Source organism: Canis lupus, chromosome 35 (assembly GCF_048164855.1).
Source record: "Canis lupus baileyi chromosome 35, mCanLup2.hap1, whole genome shotgun sequence".
Lineage (NCBI taxonomy): Eukaryota > Metazoa > Chordata > Mammalia > Carnivora > Canidae > Canis > Canis lupus.
Genome location: NC_132872.1, coordinates 2,955,386 through 2,974,052, shown reverse-complemented (window position 1 = coordinate 2,974,052; position 18,667 = coordinate 2,955,386). Strand labels below are relative to the sequence as shown.

General features: G+C 37.7%; 1 protein-coding gene across 1 annotated transcript in view; it reads right to left on the bottom strand.

The window, feature by feature from the left end:
* Positions 1–18,667, bottom strand: part of SNX4 (sorting nexin 4) — a 69,553-nt gene that overhangs the window by 6,199 nt on the left and 44,687 nt on the right. The window contains exons 9-12 of the mRNA XM_072812417.1: positions 8,732–8,797; positions 5,179–5,268; positions 3,783–3,882; positions 1,428–1,573 (exon numbers count right to left, since the gene is read on the bottom strand). Coding sequence (XP_072668518.1) covers positions 1,428–1,573; positions 3,783–3,882; positions 5,179–5,268; positions 8,732–8,797 — 402 coding nt within the window. The remainder of the gene's footprint in view (positions 1–1,427; positions 1,574–3,782; positions 3,883–5,178; positions 5,269–8,731; positions 8,798–18,667) is intronic.

Sequence of the window (18,667 nt, the reverse complement as noted above, 5' to 3'; positions counted from 1 at the left end):
TCCTATAAAACAGCTGTCGATGGCTCTCTGAACCGGCTCACAAGCCCAACAGATGCCATGTGAAGTTGCCTTCCAAGGGTCACTGGAAAATATACTTTTTGACAACACGGATTATGTATCACAATTATTATACATCCGCTTTAAATGATAACTAGAGCTTTAAAAATTGTGAGAGGCATTTGTCTTTTTAATTTCATTCATAAAAGTTTACTTCTACTTATTTGTTGCCAGCAGTTCTAAAACTTAACAAAATTCCTCAAAACCAGTGAAACATTCTTGGTCTGCCTTGACCTACTCATTATCAGATAAAAAAACAACAATAAGAAAAATAAGCCAAACAGTAAATTTCTAAATTCAGAAATGTTTATGGAACAATTACATGCCAAGCCCAATGCAAGATGTTGAAACATAAAGATGAAAAGACACAGCACTGACTTGGAAGGGCTCTTGGGTTAGCCAGGGACAGTCACAGAGAACAAGCCACCACCCACAACAAAACTACCCCATGCTCTTGTAGCATGAATCAAGTGCAAGGCTAGGAGTAAGCCTCACAGAGGAAGTAGCACAAGAGCTGGGCAATGAAGAATGATCAGGCTTTCGTTAGGTGATGGAGAAGAAAGGACGAAGGGAATGTGCAAAGGACAGAAATCAGGAGAAGCGCAGGAAAATAGTATTATAAAGTTGAAATTCTTTCTTCTTACTCTTCCCCCCCATACAAAAACTGTTTTTATATAACATGATTTTTAATAATTGAAATTTCTTAGGATTCAATCACTATATTTATTTTATTTTGTTTTTTTAAGATTTTATTATAATAATTTATTAATAAATAAATAATTAATTATATTCACGAGAAACACAGACAGAGAGAGGCAGAGACACAGGCAGAGGGAGAAGCAGGCTCCATGCAGGGAGCCCGACGTGGGACTCAATCCCGGGACTCCAGGATCACACCCTGGGCTGAACGCAGATGCTCAACCGCTGAGCCACCCGAGCTGCCCAACTATATTTTATTTTAAAAATTGACTGATTGAGAGAGAGAGAGAGACTCAGAAGCAGAATCTGCACTCAGTGCAGAGTCTGATGGTGCTCAATCCCACAACCACAATATCATGACCTGAGATGAAACCACGAGTCTGATGTTTAACTGCATCACTTAGATGTCCCTCAATCACTATGTTTTAGAAGAACCAACAGAGGGGCTCCAGGCTGGCTTAGTCAGTGGAGCCTGTGACTTTTGATACCACGGATTTAAGTTCGGGCCCCACACTGGGCGTAGGGATTCCTTAAAAATAAAACCTTAAAAAAAAGCCCTAGGAGAATAGGCTATAATGCAAAAATGTTAATGAAGATGGGAAATGGTATTAAAAAACAATCTGCCATGTAGTACATATGTGTAGCTTTGTTCAACATCTCAGCATTTTTACCTGCCTTCCAGATTTTTAGACTTTAACTGCTGTTCTCCTTCATTTATTTGTTCTTCTAGCACCTTTATTCTGGCTTCTCTCTGCTCTGGAGTTTCCTGACCAAAGAGCTTAGTGGTCATTCCCTTCAGAGAAAATGTTCTCACAGTCTAAAAAGGAAACAGAAACAGGTGAGTGGATAAATAAAATACGGCACATACATACAAAGAAATATTATTCAGCCTGAAAAAGGAGGAGCATTCTGACACAAGCCACAAGGATGAACCTGAGAACATTATACTAAGTGGAAATACGAAAGTCACAAAAAAACAAATATGATATGATTCTACTTAATTTACGCTTTCTCAAGTCAGAAAGACAGAAAGTAGAATGGTGATTGACAAGGGCTGGAGGGAAGGGACATAGCTGACATCTAATGGTACAGTTTCCGTTTTCAAGATGAAGAGAGTTCTGTAGGTTGGTCGCACAACAACATGAATGTATGTACTACTGAACTGTACCCTTCAAAATGGTTAAGATGACCTTTAGTATAACCATTCATTAACCTACGCCCTCAAAAAATTGCTCTTAATTTATATCAATGTAAATTCAATAGCTATACTAAATTTTTTCCCACTATTTTGTAAGTCTGAAATCGTAAGAGCAAAGATTATTTTTTAAACAGAAAAGTAGGAACACCTGGCTGGGTCAGTTGGTAGAGCATGTGACTTGATCTCGAGGTTGTGAATTTGGACCCTGCAATGGGTGTAGAAATTACTTAAAATCAACATAGATGGATAGATACATATATTCATAAACAGAAGAAGGAAAAGAAAAAAACAGGTTAAAAAATGGTTAAGATGACCAATTTTGTTATGTATATTTAAACCACGATTAAACTTTTTTTTTTTTTAAGGTAACAGAAAACTTTTGCCATTTCCCCCCTACCTCAGATAGAAGCATTGTAAGTCTTAAAACCAGGGGGCTCCTAAAAATGATTACTAACACTGGAATAATATAGAATAGTCAAAAAGAAAAAAGAAATTCTAACCAAACTTCTTAACCAAATGGAAAACTTCTGGGTGAAGTTATTAGGCAAGTTATTTCTTTAGAGGTCATATTTTTTTAAATTTCTCTACAACATTAAAAATAGGTAAAATTCGGGATCCCTGGGTGGCGCAGCGGTTTGGCGCCTGCCTTTGGCCCAGGGCGCGATCCTGGAGACCCGGGATCGAATCCCACATCAGGCTCCCGGTGCATGGAGCCTGCTTCTCCCTCTGCCTATGTCTCTGCCTCTCTCTCTTTCTTTCTCTGTGACTATCATAAATAAATAAAAATAAAAAAAAAATAGGTAAAATTCAACAGGTCACAAAGGAAATAGACCAAACTAAAATAAACAAAAAAACATTAAAATCTGCATAACACACACTGAAATTTGAGTATCGTTCAATAAAATAGGATGCTTTCCCTTGGAAGGAAGCCTCCAGCATCACTGCCTTACACTTCCTCACTCTCTAGAGTTTACTGAGAAACATTTTTCCCTTCACATGTAGGAGTACAGAACCATGCTCTTTGAAAATGGCCTGGAAATTTCCCGAGCTCTAAAAATAAATCAAGCCTAGTGCATACATGTTTTGTGGTCAATGGTCTTTTCCCACATGTATCTGTGACTTTTTAGGCATACCAAAATACTTGTTAACTATGAAGTGACTGATAAATGGTGGCACTGTCACTATTTCATTATTTCCAGATTGTATATTCTTAATATAATAGCTACTTTATTCCAATAAAATGGTTGGACAGTAGAAAGCTGATTATAAAAACAATCTAAGGTTCATACCATAAGATACAGAATTTTCTTCGCAAGGATTCACGGTACACCAAAAGCTCCTTCTTAGGAGAGTTGCACTGATTCTAACTGGGTAAGGCTTTTCAAAGTAAGCCAAAATTTTCATCATATACTTTGTAAAATTAAACCTGACAAAGGTCATTATTTCAATCACAAAGAATGTTTTTTCATCTGGACTTAACATAAATGAAAAGACATTTACTACATAGAGCAATGTTGGCAGAATTGTTTTGCTTTAAGATTTTATTTTTAAGTAATCTGTACACCCCATGTGGGGCTCAAACTCACAACCCCAAAGTCGAGTCACAAGTACCACCAACTGAGCCAGCCAGGTGCCTCGGTAGAATTTCTTCCAATGCTATATAATACAATGTTTACTGGCCTATGTATTTATATAAAGATCACAACCCAAAGAATTATAAATTATTACCCTATAAAAGCTACAGACATCTTGAGTATTACAGCTGCAACTCACTCCTTGTATGGCTTGCTGCAATGATATGCACTGAGACCTAAATGGAAACACTCACCCCTGTTGCCAGTTCCTCACATTGCTGCTTTTTGGATGCTAAGTCCTGAGCAGCCATCTCCAAGTCATACTGCATAAGCTCATGTTTCCTGCATACAGCCCTAGGATGAAAAAAAAGTGCTACCATTTAATTTTTGTGGTTTCTCTTTTAACATATTAAAAAAAAAATTTAGGGATAGAGGGGTAGGATTCACAATGTCTTAACAGGCTGAGAACTTGTGCACACAGGATTTTCAGGTTTAAAATGGAGTAGCCCAATATAAAAATTAAATCTAGCATGATGCCTGGGTGGCTCAATGGTTGAGGGTCTGCCTTCGGCCCAGGGCATGATCCTGGAGACCCGGGATCAAGTCCCACGTCAGGCTCCCTGCATGGAGCCTGCTTCTCCCTCTGCCTGTGTCTGTGCGTGTGTGTGTGTGTGTGTGTGTGTCTCATGCATAAATAAATAAAATCTTTAAGAAAAAGAACTATATAGAATCCACTGTATTCAGCAACTTTCTTTTGCTTGGTAACTTGAAAATACCTTGGTGAAACTCCTGACTACTCAGAGAATGAACAAGGCTAACAATGTGTGGATGTTTTTACACCAGTTACTAAACAGCTAAAGGAAAACAGGTACTCTGCTGTACTAACAGAATTCTTACATTGCTTTTAAAAGTGACAGGAAAATAACCAAAGTGGCTGTGACCAAAAGCCATCTATTCCAAGAAAATTATTCATTTTTCAAAATTGGGCAGAAAAAGTATACTAATTTCTTCTTAAATAGAACTGTGTACCAGAGAATGTTTGGCTCCGTAGGAGATACCATAAAAAGAGAAGACAAAGTGCTGATATTAAGAACGAATACAACCTTAAGAGGATAAGCAGATGTGGAAAAAACCACAGAATAAAAATGGCAACATATTGCCTAGTGACAGGGCTACATACACTCAATCTGTATTTTGCAATCAATCTTCAAACTTAAAAAAGTAGAAAGAACAACATACAGATAGACCTGGAGACTGACGAGTTTTATCAAAATTATGTTTCAAGAACAGGGCTTGTCTTTTTTTTTTGTTTTTTTTTTAAGATCTTATTTATTTATTAGAGAGACAGAGAGAGAGAACAAGCAGAGGGAGAAGCAGGGGGAGAGGGAAAGACAGACACCCCATTGAGCTTGAAGGAGGGAGGCTCAATCCCAGAACCCCAAGATCATGACCACCCAGATGCCCCAAACAGGGTTTGCTTTAAATATCTATGCTTAGCACTCTGCAATACAGAGGAATACAATGAGACCTCATTCAATACCTGGGGGGTGAATTCACTCAAAAACCACCTTACTATCTTTACTTTCTGGAAATGTATGAAGAGAGTGGTGACCAGCCACAGGGCTGCATCTGAACATTTACTATACTTACCGCAATGCTTCTGCATAAAACAGATACTCCTTTAACTGATCTGCATAATGTTCTTCATCTTCCAAAATATCATCTATAGAAGATGCATACCTATTTAAAAAACGATGCACACAAACTTTTATCACAATACAAAGTATTAATGATCAGAAGAAGTGCTATTCAAAGTGTGGTCCACAGACCATTTGCTACCCATCAGTAACAAAAGTAAGTACACAAAGTGAGAATAGCATTCAGAAATATTCATGGCAATGTTTAATTACCATAAAAATTTTACTGAATTTTACCAAAATGTTTTAATCAGCAATGGCTTGGAAATAAAAAACAAACAAAAAAAGGTCCTTCTTACAGGCAGCTTAAGAAGCACCATAAGACTATACTATCTTTTGTTCAAAGGTATTTTATGAAAGGGCTACAAAACCTGTAGAAAAAATAAGAGTTTAGGATAATTGGTGCTCAAATGTTCCTGGCAGCAACTATATACAGTAATGCCAAAAGCTACAAAAAGGAAAAATAGAGTAAAGAAGATTACAAAAAACTTGAGTAGTCTTATTTTATACTAATTTCCAATAGCAACTTCTGTTTTGACACAGACAAACCCCTCTTTATCATCCCATTCTCGTTCCTGGACTTGACTGAGTTCTTCCTTGTACAGAAAAGTGCAACTCTCCACCCTGCTTCTCCAAATCTTACAAGGACATATCTCAGCACCTCTAGGAAATCTTCCCAGACTACTTAAGTCCTTAGTCATCACTCCACTTTTAATCTTTTATTTTTTAAAGATAGTTTATTTATTTGAGAGAGAAAGAGAGAGCACACACACTCCCATGAGTGGGGGTGAGGGACAGAGGGAAAGGAAGAAGCAGACTCCTTGCTGTGCAGGGAGGGCTCAGGTCTCGATCCCAGGATCATGACCTGAGCCAGAGTCAGCCACTTAACCAACTGAGCTACCAAGGTGCCCCCCACCTTCCGATCTTTTATCAACAATTCAGAACCTAAATTTTATCACATGTCTCATGAGTTAGTTTTATTTCTTCAATCATATTATAAATTCCTTAAGGACATGGGTTATACCATGTACTACTTCTGTATGATATAATAGGCAACTTTTTTTTTTTTTCCAAATTAATTCTGATTTGTTAGCATGGGAAGAAAAGAAAAATATACCCTATGTCTCCACACCTGCTTCATCTTCTCTAACACTAACTCCCCAGGAGTTCTTTTTTTTTAAAAAATATTTTATTTATTTATTCATGAGAGATACAGAGAGAGGGAGAGGCAGAGACACAGGCAGAGGGAGAAGCAGGCTCCATGCAGGGAGCCCAATATGGGACTCGTCTCCAGGATCACACCTCAGGCTGCAGGCGGCGCTAAGCCGCTGCGCCACCGGGGCCGCCCTCCCCAGGAGTTCTTATCTTTTGATAAGCAAAATGTTTAATTTTGATAAAGAACAATTTATCACTTAAAATTTTTTTTCTTTTCATGTTCTCTTTAAGAAATCTTTACTAATTTGAAGGTTGCAACAACATTCTCATGTATTTTCTATTAAAAGCTATACTTTTAGCTTTTATACTTATGTATGTGATTCAAATTGCATTAGTTTTTTTTTTAAGATTTTATTTTTATTTATTTGACACAGAGAGAAAGAGCGAGCACACAGTAGGTGGAACGACAGAGAAAGAGAGAGGGAGGGAGAAGCGGGCTCTATAAGCAGAAAGCCCAGTGCAGGGACAGATCCCAGGATCCCGGGATCATGACCTGAACCAAAGGCAGGCACTTAACAGACTAAGCCACCCAGGTGTCCCTAAATTGCATTAGTTTTTAGTAACATATGAGATATAGCTCTAGGCTAACTTTTTTTTTCCCATGTAGATAATTCCAGAACCCATTTCTTAAAATGCACTATTTAAAAAAAATTTTTTATTTATTTATTTATTTGAGAGAGAAAGAGAGGAGAGAGTATGAGCAAGAGGAAGACAGAGAAGCAGGCTCCCCACTGAGCAGGGAGCGCGATGCAGAGCTCAATCCCAGGACCCTGGGATCATGACATAAGCCAAAGGCAGACACTTAACTGGACTGAGCCACCCAGGCACCCCGAAATGTACTATTTAAATGCCAGTCTATTTTGGGACTTTATTCTGTTCCATTGATCTGCTTCCCTTTATGTCAATACCTATCTTGATAATTGTATCTTTATAGTAAGTCTTGAAATCAGGTAAGATATTCCAGGTTTGTTCTTCTTCAAGACTATTTTGGCTACTCTAAGTCCTTTAAATTTCCACGTAAGTTTTAGAATTAGTATACCAATTTCCATTAAAAAGTTATCAGAATTTTGATTGGGACTGCAGTTTGGGAAGAATGGACATATTAACACTACTGAGTCTTCCAACCCATGAACACATATATTTATTCTCTTCATTTATTTAGGTCTTTAAAACTTTCTCTCAGTAGCAGTTTTTTTTTAAAGATTTATTTTTTCATGAGAGACAGAGATAGTGGCAGCGACAGAGGGAGAAGCAGGCTCCATGCAGGGAGCCCGATGTTATTTATATATTAAGTCTTCAGTGTAGAGGTGTAGAGGTATTTCACATCTTTCATGAAATTAATCCGTAATATTTTGTTTTGATGCTATTATAAAAAGTATTGTTTCCCAATTTTTATTTTCCAATTATTGTTGCTAGTATATAAAAACTTGTTTTTATATATTGATCTTGTATTCCGCATCCCTGTTAAATTCAGTTGTTAGGGGCAGTCTGGGTGGCTCAGCGGTTTAAGCACCTGCCTTCGGCCTGGGGCATGATCCTGGAGACCTGGGATCGAGTCCCACGTCGGGCTCTCTGCGTGGAGCCTGCTTCTCCCTCTGCCTGTGTCTCTGCCTCTCTCTCTCTCTCTCTCTCTGTGTCTATCATGAATAAATAAATAAAATCTTAAAAAAAATAATTCAGTTGTTAGTTCTATAATATTTTTGGCTGATTCTTTATGATTTTCCATGTAAAAGATCCTGTTAACTATAAGAAAAAAAGATACTTTTAATTCTTCCTAAATTTATGCCTCTTATTTGATTTTCTTGCCTCTTTCTTGCCTGACTAGGACCTCCAGTACAATGTTTACTAGCAGTGGTAAGAGCAGACAACCTTGTCTTACTCCTTGATCTTAGGAAAAAGCATCAGTATTTCACTATTAAGTACAATATTATCTATAAGTTTTCAAAATTTCACTATTAGGTACAATAGTAGCTTTAAGTTTTAAACTGAAGAAATTCCTTTTATTCCTAGTTTGATGAGAATTTTTATTATGAGTGGATGTTCAAATGTTTTTCTACATGTATTGAAATAAATATGCATGTTTTCTTCTTTATTCTACTAATATATGAATCGGACTGATCTTTGAATGTTTTAAATTAACTTTGCATTCCTGAAATAAACTTGTGTAAGTCAGATCTGGATACATAGCGTATAATGTAAAAGTCAGCGAACTTGATAAAAACAAAAGAATCACTAACATTTCACCACTAAACTTTACCTTCGGTTTTACCTTAAATGCTCTAGGTACTTACACATCCATATGGTGACCAGCACTCTGCAGTCCATCCCCCATTTCTTTTTCTATGGCACTCCACTCACTAGGGGAAAAAAAGATAAAACCAAACAAACCATGAATTAGATATGGAATATTATTAAATGGAATATTTCATAAGGTTTTTTCTTTCTAGCTAGCTTTTAGACAATATTGGATTTGGATTTATTTTCTGTGACCCAAATATGTTGCTTTCCCCTTAAGTCTAACAACTAAATGCAGGTGAAAGCTTTAAATTGTTAGTTCAAAAACTGCTATCTGCTGCTGCTAAGTGCAAAGTATCACACAAAAACAGCTTCTGCTTATAGACAACTTTCTCAGCTAGGGTGCCTGTTTAAGTCAATTGTAGAGTTTAAGAAACTATGCATGCTAATCTTGCTCTTGATCTACTTAATCAGAATCTCTGGGGGTATGTATACTTTCTAAAGTTCCATGGATGATTCTGATGAATGCATTTCAGCTAACAACAACAACAAAAAAATTGTCCAGAAACATTAGATACGCAGTAAAGCTTCAGTAGTTGCACTAAAATTGATGAGAAAGTCTACTAAAACCACAGATCATTTTGTTGTCATTTCTTTAAGATTTTATTTATTTATTCCTGAGAGACAGAGACAGAGACAGAGAGAGAGAGAGAGAGAGAGAGAGAGAGGCGCAGAGACACAGGCAGAAGGAGAAACAGGTTTCATGCAGGGAGCCTGACGCAGGACTTGATCCCGGGTCTCCAGGATCATGCCCTGGGCCAAAGGCAGGCTCTAAACCGCTGAGCCACCCAGGGAATCCCAAGATTTTTTTTTTTTTTTTTAATTTTTAAGTAATCTCTATACCAAACGTGGGGTTTGAACTCACAACCAACCCCAAGATCAAGAGTCACATGTTCTAGCAACAGAGCCAGCCAGGCACCTCTTGTTGTTATTTCTATGGAATGCTTCTCATAGAAATTCTTTTTGGGGAGTTAATTATGTATATTATAGTAAACTAAAAAAAATAAATCTGTATCCCATATCCCAAGAAGTTACATAATTTGATATATTTCCTTACAGTCTTTTTATTTACTCATTTTAATTGGCTGAGATCATATGATATGCAATTTTGTATCATGCTTTTTTCTATTCAGTGTTTTCCCATATTATTAAAACAATTTATTCTAACATTGTTTCATATGGCAACTCAATTTTTTAAAACCATTTCCTAGTATTGCAATTATTTGTAATTTTCCTCCTACCTAAAAATTACATAAGCCTCTTCAATTGTACCATATCAAAGAAAAAAATTTAAACACTATTTTGTTAACATGTAGTGTTTAAACACATTTTTGTTGCTGAAATACCAGATTATATACTTAGTGTTAGAATGCAGAAAATCTCACATGATTTTTAGTACTGTCAAAGCAAAACAAACATAAATCACCTATGCACAATATTATGGTTATGATTAAATAACAAAACAGGTAAGGCTCCCTCTAATAATGTTCTTTCCTTATATGTTTGTAACTATTCTCAAGACAGTAATAGCAACCTTTTTTTTTTTTTTTTTTTTTTTACTAAAGCCACATTTATAATGCTTACAGGACAACTCTGTTTTTATATACCTCTGTCATCTCAAATTCAATATATCCGAAGCCCTGTTATTCACATGAAAAAGGAGCCTATTCGTTTTGGCAGATGACAAATATAACTAGCCAAATATGAAATGCAGCACAGTAACTGTAGGTTATATGTAAGATTCTCTCTCTCCCTCTTGCTCTGTCCCTTTCCCTGTCCCTACCTCCCTCTAAAAAAAGAGAAAATAAAAAAGAACTAAGAATAGTCCAGATCAAATGTCTACTGGATATCCCACAAGTACTTCATTCATCTAATTAATCTTTGAACACCTTACTATGCACAACCAACTCAAGGCCAACATAATCAAATTTAATTCCTTTGTTTACCAAACAAGACTAAAAACTAGTTCAAGGAAGACAGAACTTACACTTTATCACATATGTATGCCTAGTAATTTATACCTAATAAATACATATTTACAGCTTGTAGGTAAAATGAAAACAATAAGTGAATTAACAAATGTGAAGAGGGAAACATGCTGGATTCTGTGTATTAGCACAAGGCCTCTCCCCTCAAGGTACATATAGTCCTAACCCTCTGCTACTCAAACTGTGGTCTAGCAATAGCATCATCTAAGATTTCATTAGAAATGCAGGATCACAGGGGTGCCTGGGTGGCTTCATTGGTCAAGCATCTGCCTTTAACTCAGGTCATGATCCCAGAATCCTGGGACTGAGCCCCAACTCAGGCTCCCTGCTCAGCGAGGAGTCTACTCTCTCTCTCTCAATAAACAAACAAACAAACAAATAAATAAAATCTTTAAAAAAAAAAAAGAAAAAGAAATGCAGGATCACAGAACCAATTCCAGATCTACTGTATCAAAATATTCATTTTACATACCTCTATCACCTAAAATTCAATATATATAACTCAAGATAGTTCTCCAGGTGATCGGTATGCCCATTAAAATGTAAGAAGCACTGCTAAAAAAAAAGATTCTTTTTTTTTTTTGAAGGATTTTATTTATTCACGAGAGACACAGACACAGGCAGAGGGAGAAGCAGGCTTCAAGCAGAGAGCCCGACATGGGACTCGATCCCGAGTCTCCAGGATCAGGCCCTGGGCTGAAGGTGGCGCTAAACGGCTGAGCTACTCGGGCTGCCCTAAAAAAAGATTCTAATCTGGGGTTCAAGGTTATGTCTAGGACTGGAAATAGAAAACGTTAACCAGTTTATTGGGGAGAGGAGGAAATCACTAACATACAAGGAACTATTAAAGGGTAGTTGACTTAGCATCAACATTATAAGAGGAATAAGGAATGCCCGGTTGGCTCAGCGGTTGAGCACCTGCCTTTGGCCTGGCGCGTGATCCTGGAGTCCTGGGATGGAGTCCCACATCAGGCTCCCTACATGAAGCCTGCTTCTCCCTCTGCCTGTGTCTCTGCCTCTGTGTGTCTCTCATGAATAAATAAAATTTTAAAAAACCGGGATCCCTGGGTGGCGCAGCGGTTTGGCGCCTGCCTTTGGCCCGGGGCGTGATCCTGGAGACCCGGGATCGAATCCCACGTCGGGCTCCCGATGCATGGAGCCTGCTTCTCCCTCTGCCTGTGTCTCTGCCTCTCTGTCTCCCTCTGTGTGACTATCATGAATAAATAAATAAAATCTTTAAAAAAAAAAAAAAAAATAAATAAATAAATAAATAAATAAATAAATAAAATTTTAAAAAACCGAAACCATAATAACTGAATCTTAAAGTGGTTTAATGAGTAATTGTCACAGATGAACCAACCGTATCAAAAAGGGTCTTGGATCTTTTGTACAATCTGAAGACAATTATGGACTTTTTCCCTAAGAAGGAAAAAAATCATAAACACAAAATTTGGAAGAAACTTCTGACAACCTGAAGTCCATCTTCACCACTTAAGGGGCACCTAGCTGGCTCAGTCAGTAGAGCATGCAACTCTTGATCTTGGAGTTATATACTCAAGCCCCATACTTGGTGTAGAGATTACTTAAAAATAAAGTCTTAAAAAAAGACTTATGAATTATAAAAACCACCAAGGCCCCTCCTACTCCAGCACTTTACAATTCCATTAAAAGTAAGAAAGAAAAAGACTTCAAAAATGCCCAAGCATCAAAATTTAGGACAAGAATTGAAAATATTATTTTAACAAAAATAAAAAGTTTAGAAATAAATCTACTCACCCAATCAGATTTTCATTAGGGATAGAGGTACAGAGGGAAAGTCACCAGCCTAAGCAGATCTATGGTTAATAGGTTTGATGTTTACAGTGCTATAGAAGATTTCATGTAAACATAAAGTTCCATACATACTAAGAAAGGATCTGGAAATCACTCCCTATGTAATCCCAAAATTGGATATTTAAAATCAGGTTCAGAGATCTAACACTGATTATTCCAAGTCAGGCAGCTGTTCAGACGCAGACCTGAGACTAGAATCAACTGCCAATAGTGTTCTATTAATCCCAAACTATGACATTTCCTTTTTTGTTTCCTTAATCAAAAGAATTCTTTACCCCCCCACAATGCATACAACCAAAAAATTAAAAATACATGATCATTAAATTAAATAGATCCTGTGTCTGTGAGCATGCATGACAAGTGCATGACAAGTTTTGTGTATCCATGATCATGTGTCTTTGCACATGGCTTTTTGAAATAAATTTCCCAGAATCCCTTGTAAGGAATTATACCAATTAAATCTGAAAGAGATTTTTTTTATCGCTTCTATATGGATTTATAATCTATGAATTAAGACGAGTATTTTTAAAGGTTCAACTAATAGAATCCACCAATTCAGGCTATGAGCTCCTAACACCTTTCATTAGCTACAAATGCAGTTACCAGGACTGAAAACTCTTTCCCCTCTTTTTTCTAAGTCTTTTTTTTAAAGATTTTATTTTTTCACGAGAACACAGAGAGAGAGGCAGAGACACAGGCAGAGGCAGAGGGAGAAGCAGGCTCCATGCAGGGAGCCCAATGCGGGACTCAATCCCAGGTCTTCAGGATCACGCCCTGGGCGGAAGGCAGACGCTCAACCGCTGAGCCACCCAGTTGTCCCTTTTCTAAGTCTTTTGGAGAGTGAATCCCACCTATGTATTCAGTCCAATTCCGAACAAGTGGATCTGAGTGCTCACTTCGGCAGCACTGAGATCTGGAGTGGATCTTGGAGTTATATATCTGAAAGTTCCTAGCTCAGTCTAAAACTAGTGAAAATAAATGTAAGTCCTATAAAGCACCTGTGGGGAATGGCCCTTTGGCCTATCCTATATCAGATCAAGTGCTGTAATGCAGGGAGAAGCTGTAAAAAGGCCAGGAACTCAAGAAGAGCACACAAAGAACACCTGACCTACAAAAAACAAAACAAAAAACAACAAAACAACAAAAAAAGAAGTTAACAGCAATGTATGACAGAAAATATTATAAAACTTTCCCCATTTCCTTTCTGTGCACCTAATTCCTGCTTATTTCTTCCACATATTTTCACATCAAGTGCATGTAAGTCAAATAAGTGTATGTCTCATCAACTGTCTTAACCTGGACAGTCTTTTTCCACTCACAAAACAATGCATCCTGTTAGTCCATCCTCTCACTCCAATCTCTCATTTAGCAACAAGCCATAATTTTATAAAATTACTTGAGATACAGGTTGAAAAACTTTAATTAAGAAACAAAGCGGGATCCCTGGGTGGCGCAGCGGTTTGGCGCCTGCCTTTGGCCCAGGGCGCGATTCTGGAGACCTGGGATCGAATCCCACATCGGGCTCCCAGTGCATGGAGCCTGCTTCTCCCTCTGCCTGTGTCTCTGCCTCTCTCTCTCTCTGTAACTATCATAAATAAATAAAAATTAAAAAAAAAAAAAAAAAAGAAACAAAGCTTAGGGCAGCCCGTGTGGCTCAGTGATTTAGCACCACCTTCAGCCCAGGGTGTGATCCAGGAGACCTGGGATCGAGTTCCACATCAGGCTCCCTGCATGGAGCCTGCTTCTCCCTCTGCCTGTGTCTGGCTGGGCCTCTTGGTGTGTGTGTCTTTCATGAATAAATAAAACGAAACGAAACGAAACGAAAAGAAAAGGAAAGAAAAGGAAAAGAAAAGAAACAAAGCTTATGAGGGGAGGAGGGAGGGCACCTGGCTGGCTCAGTGGGTAGAGTAGCAATTCTTAACCTCAGGGTTCTAAGTTTGAAGCCCACATGGGGTGTAGAGATTACTTAGTATCTTTAAGGGGTGGTTCAGTTGGTTAAGCACCTGACTTGTGATATCAGCTCAGGTCTTGATCTCAGGGTTTGAGTTCAAGCCCCACCTTAGGCTCCACTTAAAAAATAAAGGGATGCTTGGGTGGTTGAGCATCTGTCTTTGGCCCAGAATGTGATCTCAGGATCCTGGGATCGAGTCCCACATCGGGCTCCCTGCAGGGTGCCTGCTTCTCCCTCTACCTATGTCTCTGCCTCTCTCTCAGAATAAATAAAAATAAATAAGTAAAAAATAAAAAATAAATAGCCTTAAAAAAAAAAAAAGAAAGCTGATGAAAAGCAGCTTTATATTTCTTCCCTTCTCAAATTTCAAACCAAAAATAACAACAAATTAAGTTTTTTCCCAATTATTTAACACTCAACTTGAATTTTTTCATTACTCTTACAGGTCAGTGGCATTGAAAAAGATAAAAAACATTCCCCTATCAACTGGCATTACTCAGAGATCCTCTCTCACATTCCTGAGTAATACCCCAAACAGTGCTTTTCAAACTGGGATACTTCATAATGGATATTTGAAGCCATACGATAAACATGGCACAATTGTTCTGAAGAATGAATTTTACTTTCACATTTGAGGAGTGGAAAGTTTTACATATATATGTAAACAACTGTAGATGTTTTATGCCATAAGATGCAAATTTAGCATGTACTGATATAACTCAAGCCTTCAAAGAGATTATGCTCTTGCCACAGGTCCTTCCAGCCAATCCCCGGTGAAGCTGGTAAGGGGAAGTAAAGCATGGTACACCAGAACCTGTGTTACCAAGTTTAAGACTTCTCTGCATTTGAGAGAGACTGCTCTGTATCACTCCCCTCGAGCTTTCTAACCAAAGAATCACCTGACTTGTTCTCACCAGAGACACCTGCTTCACTGAGACAGAGGCCAGCTAATGTTGCCTCCTACAACTTAACACTCCTCTGCTTTAGGAACTCTGTATCTTCGCTGTCTTCTCTATCTACCCTTCCCCCCCGGATCCCCCATGCAAAACACAACAGGTTCTGTTTCTCCCCTTCAAGAAAAACCCCTTAAAAGTCTAATTAGTAACTTACTGTCTTCCCTTCCTTAATACTTTCCTTATTCTTAGAATTACTACAATATAACATCATACCACTTAAATAAATTGCTCTCCAAATTAACACCAAAGATTTACTTACCATTTTCCCTTTTTATCAGACTCAATTCCTCTACAGTAGGACTCTAATTTTTTTCTTTAAGTGTTCCCTTCACTTGCTTGACACTGCACACTTCTAGTTCCTCACCAATTTTCCAATGTCTCCCTCAATGGTTCTTTTTCTTTGCCTGATCCCCCAGCCCTCCCTTTTTTAAAAAAAAAAATAATCTCTATACGCAGTGTAGGACTCAAACTCACAACCCTGAGATCAAGAGTTGCATGCTCTACCAACTGAGACAGTCAGGGGCCCCTCTAACATGATCCTTGAACACAAGAGGTATTTCCCAAGGTTTGGCCCTGAATCATTCATAGACTTACTCTAAACCCTTAACATTATTACCTAACTCTACAATTTCCAATATCACTCTATTAAGATTCATCCTTTATACATAATTCATATTCTCACCAACCTCTTACACTGCAGATCCAAATTTCTAGTTGCTTGACAGAAATCTTTTTGACAGAAATCTTTAATTCAAATGCAATCTATCCAAAACAGAACCCTTTCATGGATCCCTCAACCGTGCTATTTCTCCTATATTTTCTATCACAATCTCTCTAGTCACTCAGCTGCTCACAAGTTAAATATTAGTATCCCAGCACCTACCATGGTAGCAGGAGTCCAGCAAATACGTCTACTAGCAACCACTCTGGTTCAGGCTCTTGATCACCTGTTTAAGTTACCTCAACCGTCCTGGTCTCTCTGGCTCACTTTTCATAAAATATTTTAGATCGAAAATGGTTTTCTATTAACTTATTGAGTTGGAAAAAAGACCAAACTGTACAACATTTCATCATGAGAAATTAATGCAAATTAATCTCTTTGAAATTTGATTCAACCAAGTGACCTTTTATCCACTTGTTTCTCAAATTAATACAAGTCCATTTTTCTAGTATAATAAATGTGCTAGCTTTGGGAGTATCTGATTTATGTTAAATTTTTTTTCTTGCTGGTTTTATTTTTTATTTTTTTTTAATATTTTATTTATTTATTAGAGACAGAAAGAGAGAGAGAGAGAGAGGCAGAGGGAGAAGCAGGCTCCACGCAGGAAGTCTGACATGGGACTCAATCCAAGGTCTCCAGGATCACGCGCTGGGCCGAAGGTGATGCTAAACTGCTAAGCCACCAGGGCTGCCCGCTGGTTTTATTTTTAAGCAAGCTCTACACCCAATGCAAGACTCAAACTTACAACCCATGCTCTACGGACTAAGCCAGCCTGGTCCCCCCTATTAACTTTCAAATGAGGTTATTCCCAAGCTTAACTGGAGTTCCACTCTGGGATTATTTTAAAAATCAGGGTGGATGCATGTGCATAAGTCCAAATGCAACTGTAGATAAGTCAAACATAATGAAGAAGATGACTACTATCTATCTTTCTTCCCATTATGCTATTCCTTCACGTTTAGCCATATATTCCTGTTTACATGTTTATAGTATCAATACACTTCTCTTCATTAAAAAATATCTCTTCAACAAATGGCATTGGGGAAACTGGACAGCTATATGCAAAAGAATGAAACTGGACCACTCTCTTACACCACACATAAAAATAAATTCAACATGGATTAAAAAAATGTGAGACCTGAAACAATAAAAATCCTTGAAGAGAGCACAAACATTAGTCTCTGATGTTGCCATAGCAATATTTTTCTAGATAGCTTCCTGAGGCAAGGGAAATAAAAGCAAAAACAAACTACTGGGACTACAACACAATAAAAAGTCTCTACACAGAAAAGGAAACAATCAACAAAACTAAAAGTCAACTGTCAGAATGGGAGAAGAGAGCTGCAAATGATATATCTGATAAAGAGTTAGTATCTAAAATAAAGAACTGATACAATTCAATACACAAAAAAACAAATAATCCAATTTAAAAATGGGCAGAAGACATGAACAGACATTTCTCCAAAGAAGACATACAGATGGCCATAGACACATGAAAAGATGTTCAATATCACTCAATATCAGGGAAATGCAAGTCAAAACCATGATGAGCTATTACCTTGCACCTGTCAGAATGGCTAAAATCAAAAACATAACAAACAGCAAGCGTTGGTGAGGATGTGGAGAAAACAGAACCCTCTGGCACTGTTGATAGGAATGCAAACTGGTGTAGACACTCTGAAAAACTATGGAGGTTCCTCAAAAATTAAAGATGGAAATACCATATGATCCAGCAAATATACTACTGGGTACTCACCCAAAAAATACAAAAACACTAACTCAAAGGAATATTGCAGCATTATTTATAATAGCAAAACTATGGAAGCAACCCAAGTGTCCATCAAAAGATAAATGGACAAAAGAAGACGTGGTATATATATAATGGAATATTATTCTGCCATAAAAAAGAATGAAATCTTGCCATTTGCAATGACATGGATAGAGCTACAGAGTATAAAGTGAAATAAGTCAGTCAAAGAAAGACAAATATCATATGATCTCACTCATATGTGGAATTAAGGAACAAAACAAATAGGCAAAACAAAACAAACAAACAAACAAACAAACAAACAAAAAGACAGAGACAAACCAAGAAACAGACTCTTAACTATAGAGAACAAACTGATGGTTACCAGAGGGGAGGTGGGTGGAGGGATGAATCAAACAGATGATGGGGATTAAAGAATACATTTCATGATGAAAAAAAAAATGTCATATAATCCTTTTTTTAAAAAAAAGATTTTATTATTTATTCATAGACACAGAGAGAGAGAGGCAGAGACACAGGCAGAGGGAGAAGCAGGTTCCACGCAGGGAGCCCGATGTGGGACTCGATCCGGGGTCTCCAGGATCACACCCCAGGCTGCAGGCGGCGCCAAACCGCTGCGCCACCAGGGCTGCCTGTCATATAATCCTAATATTGTCCCAACCTGCATTTAGTTTCAATGTACTGATCAACCAAAGACTTATGGATAATATGCTAC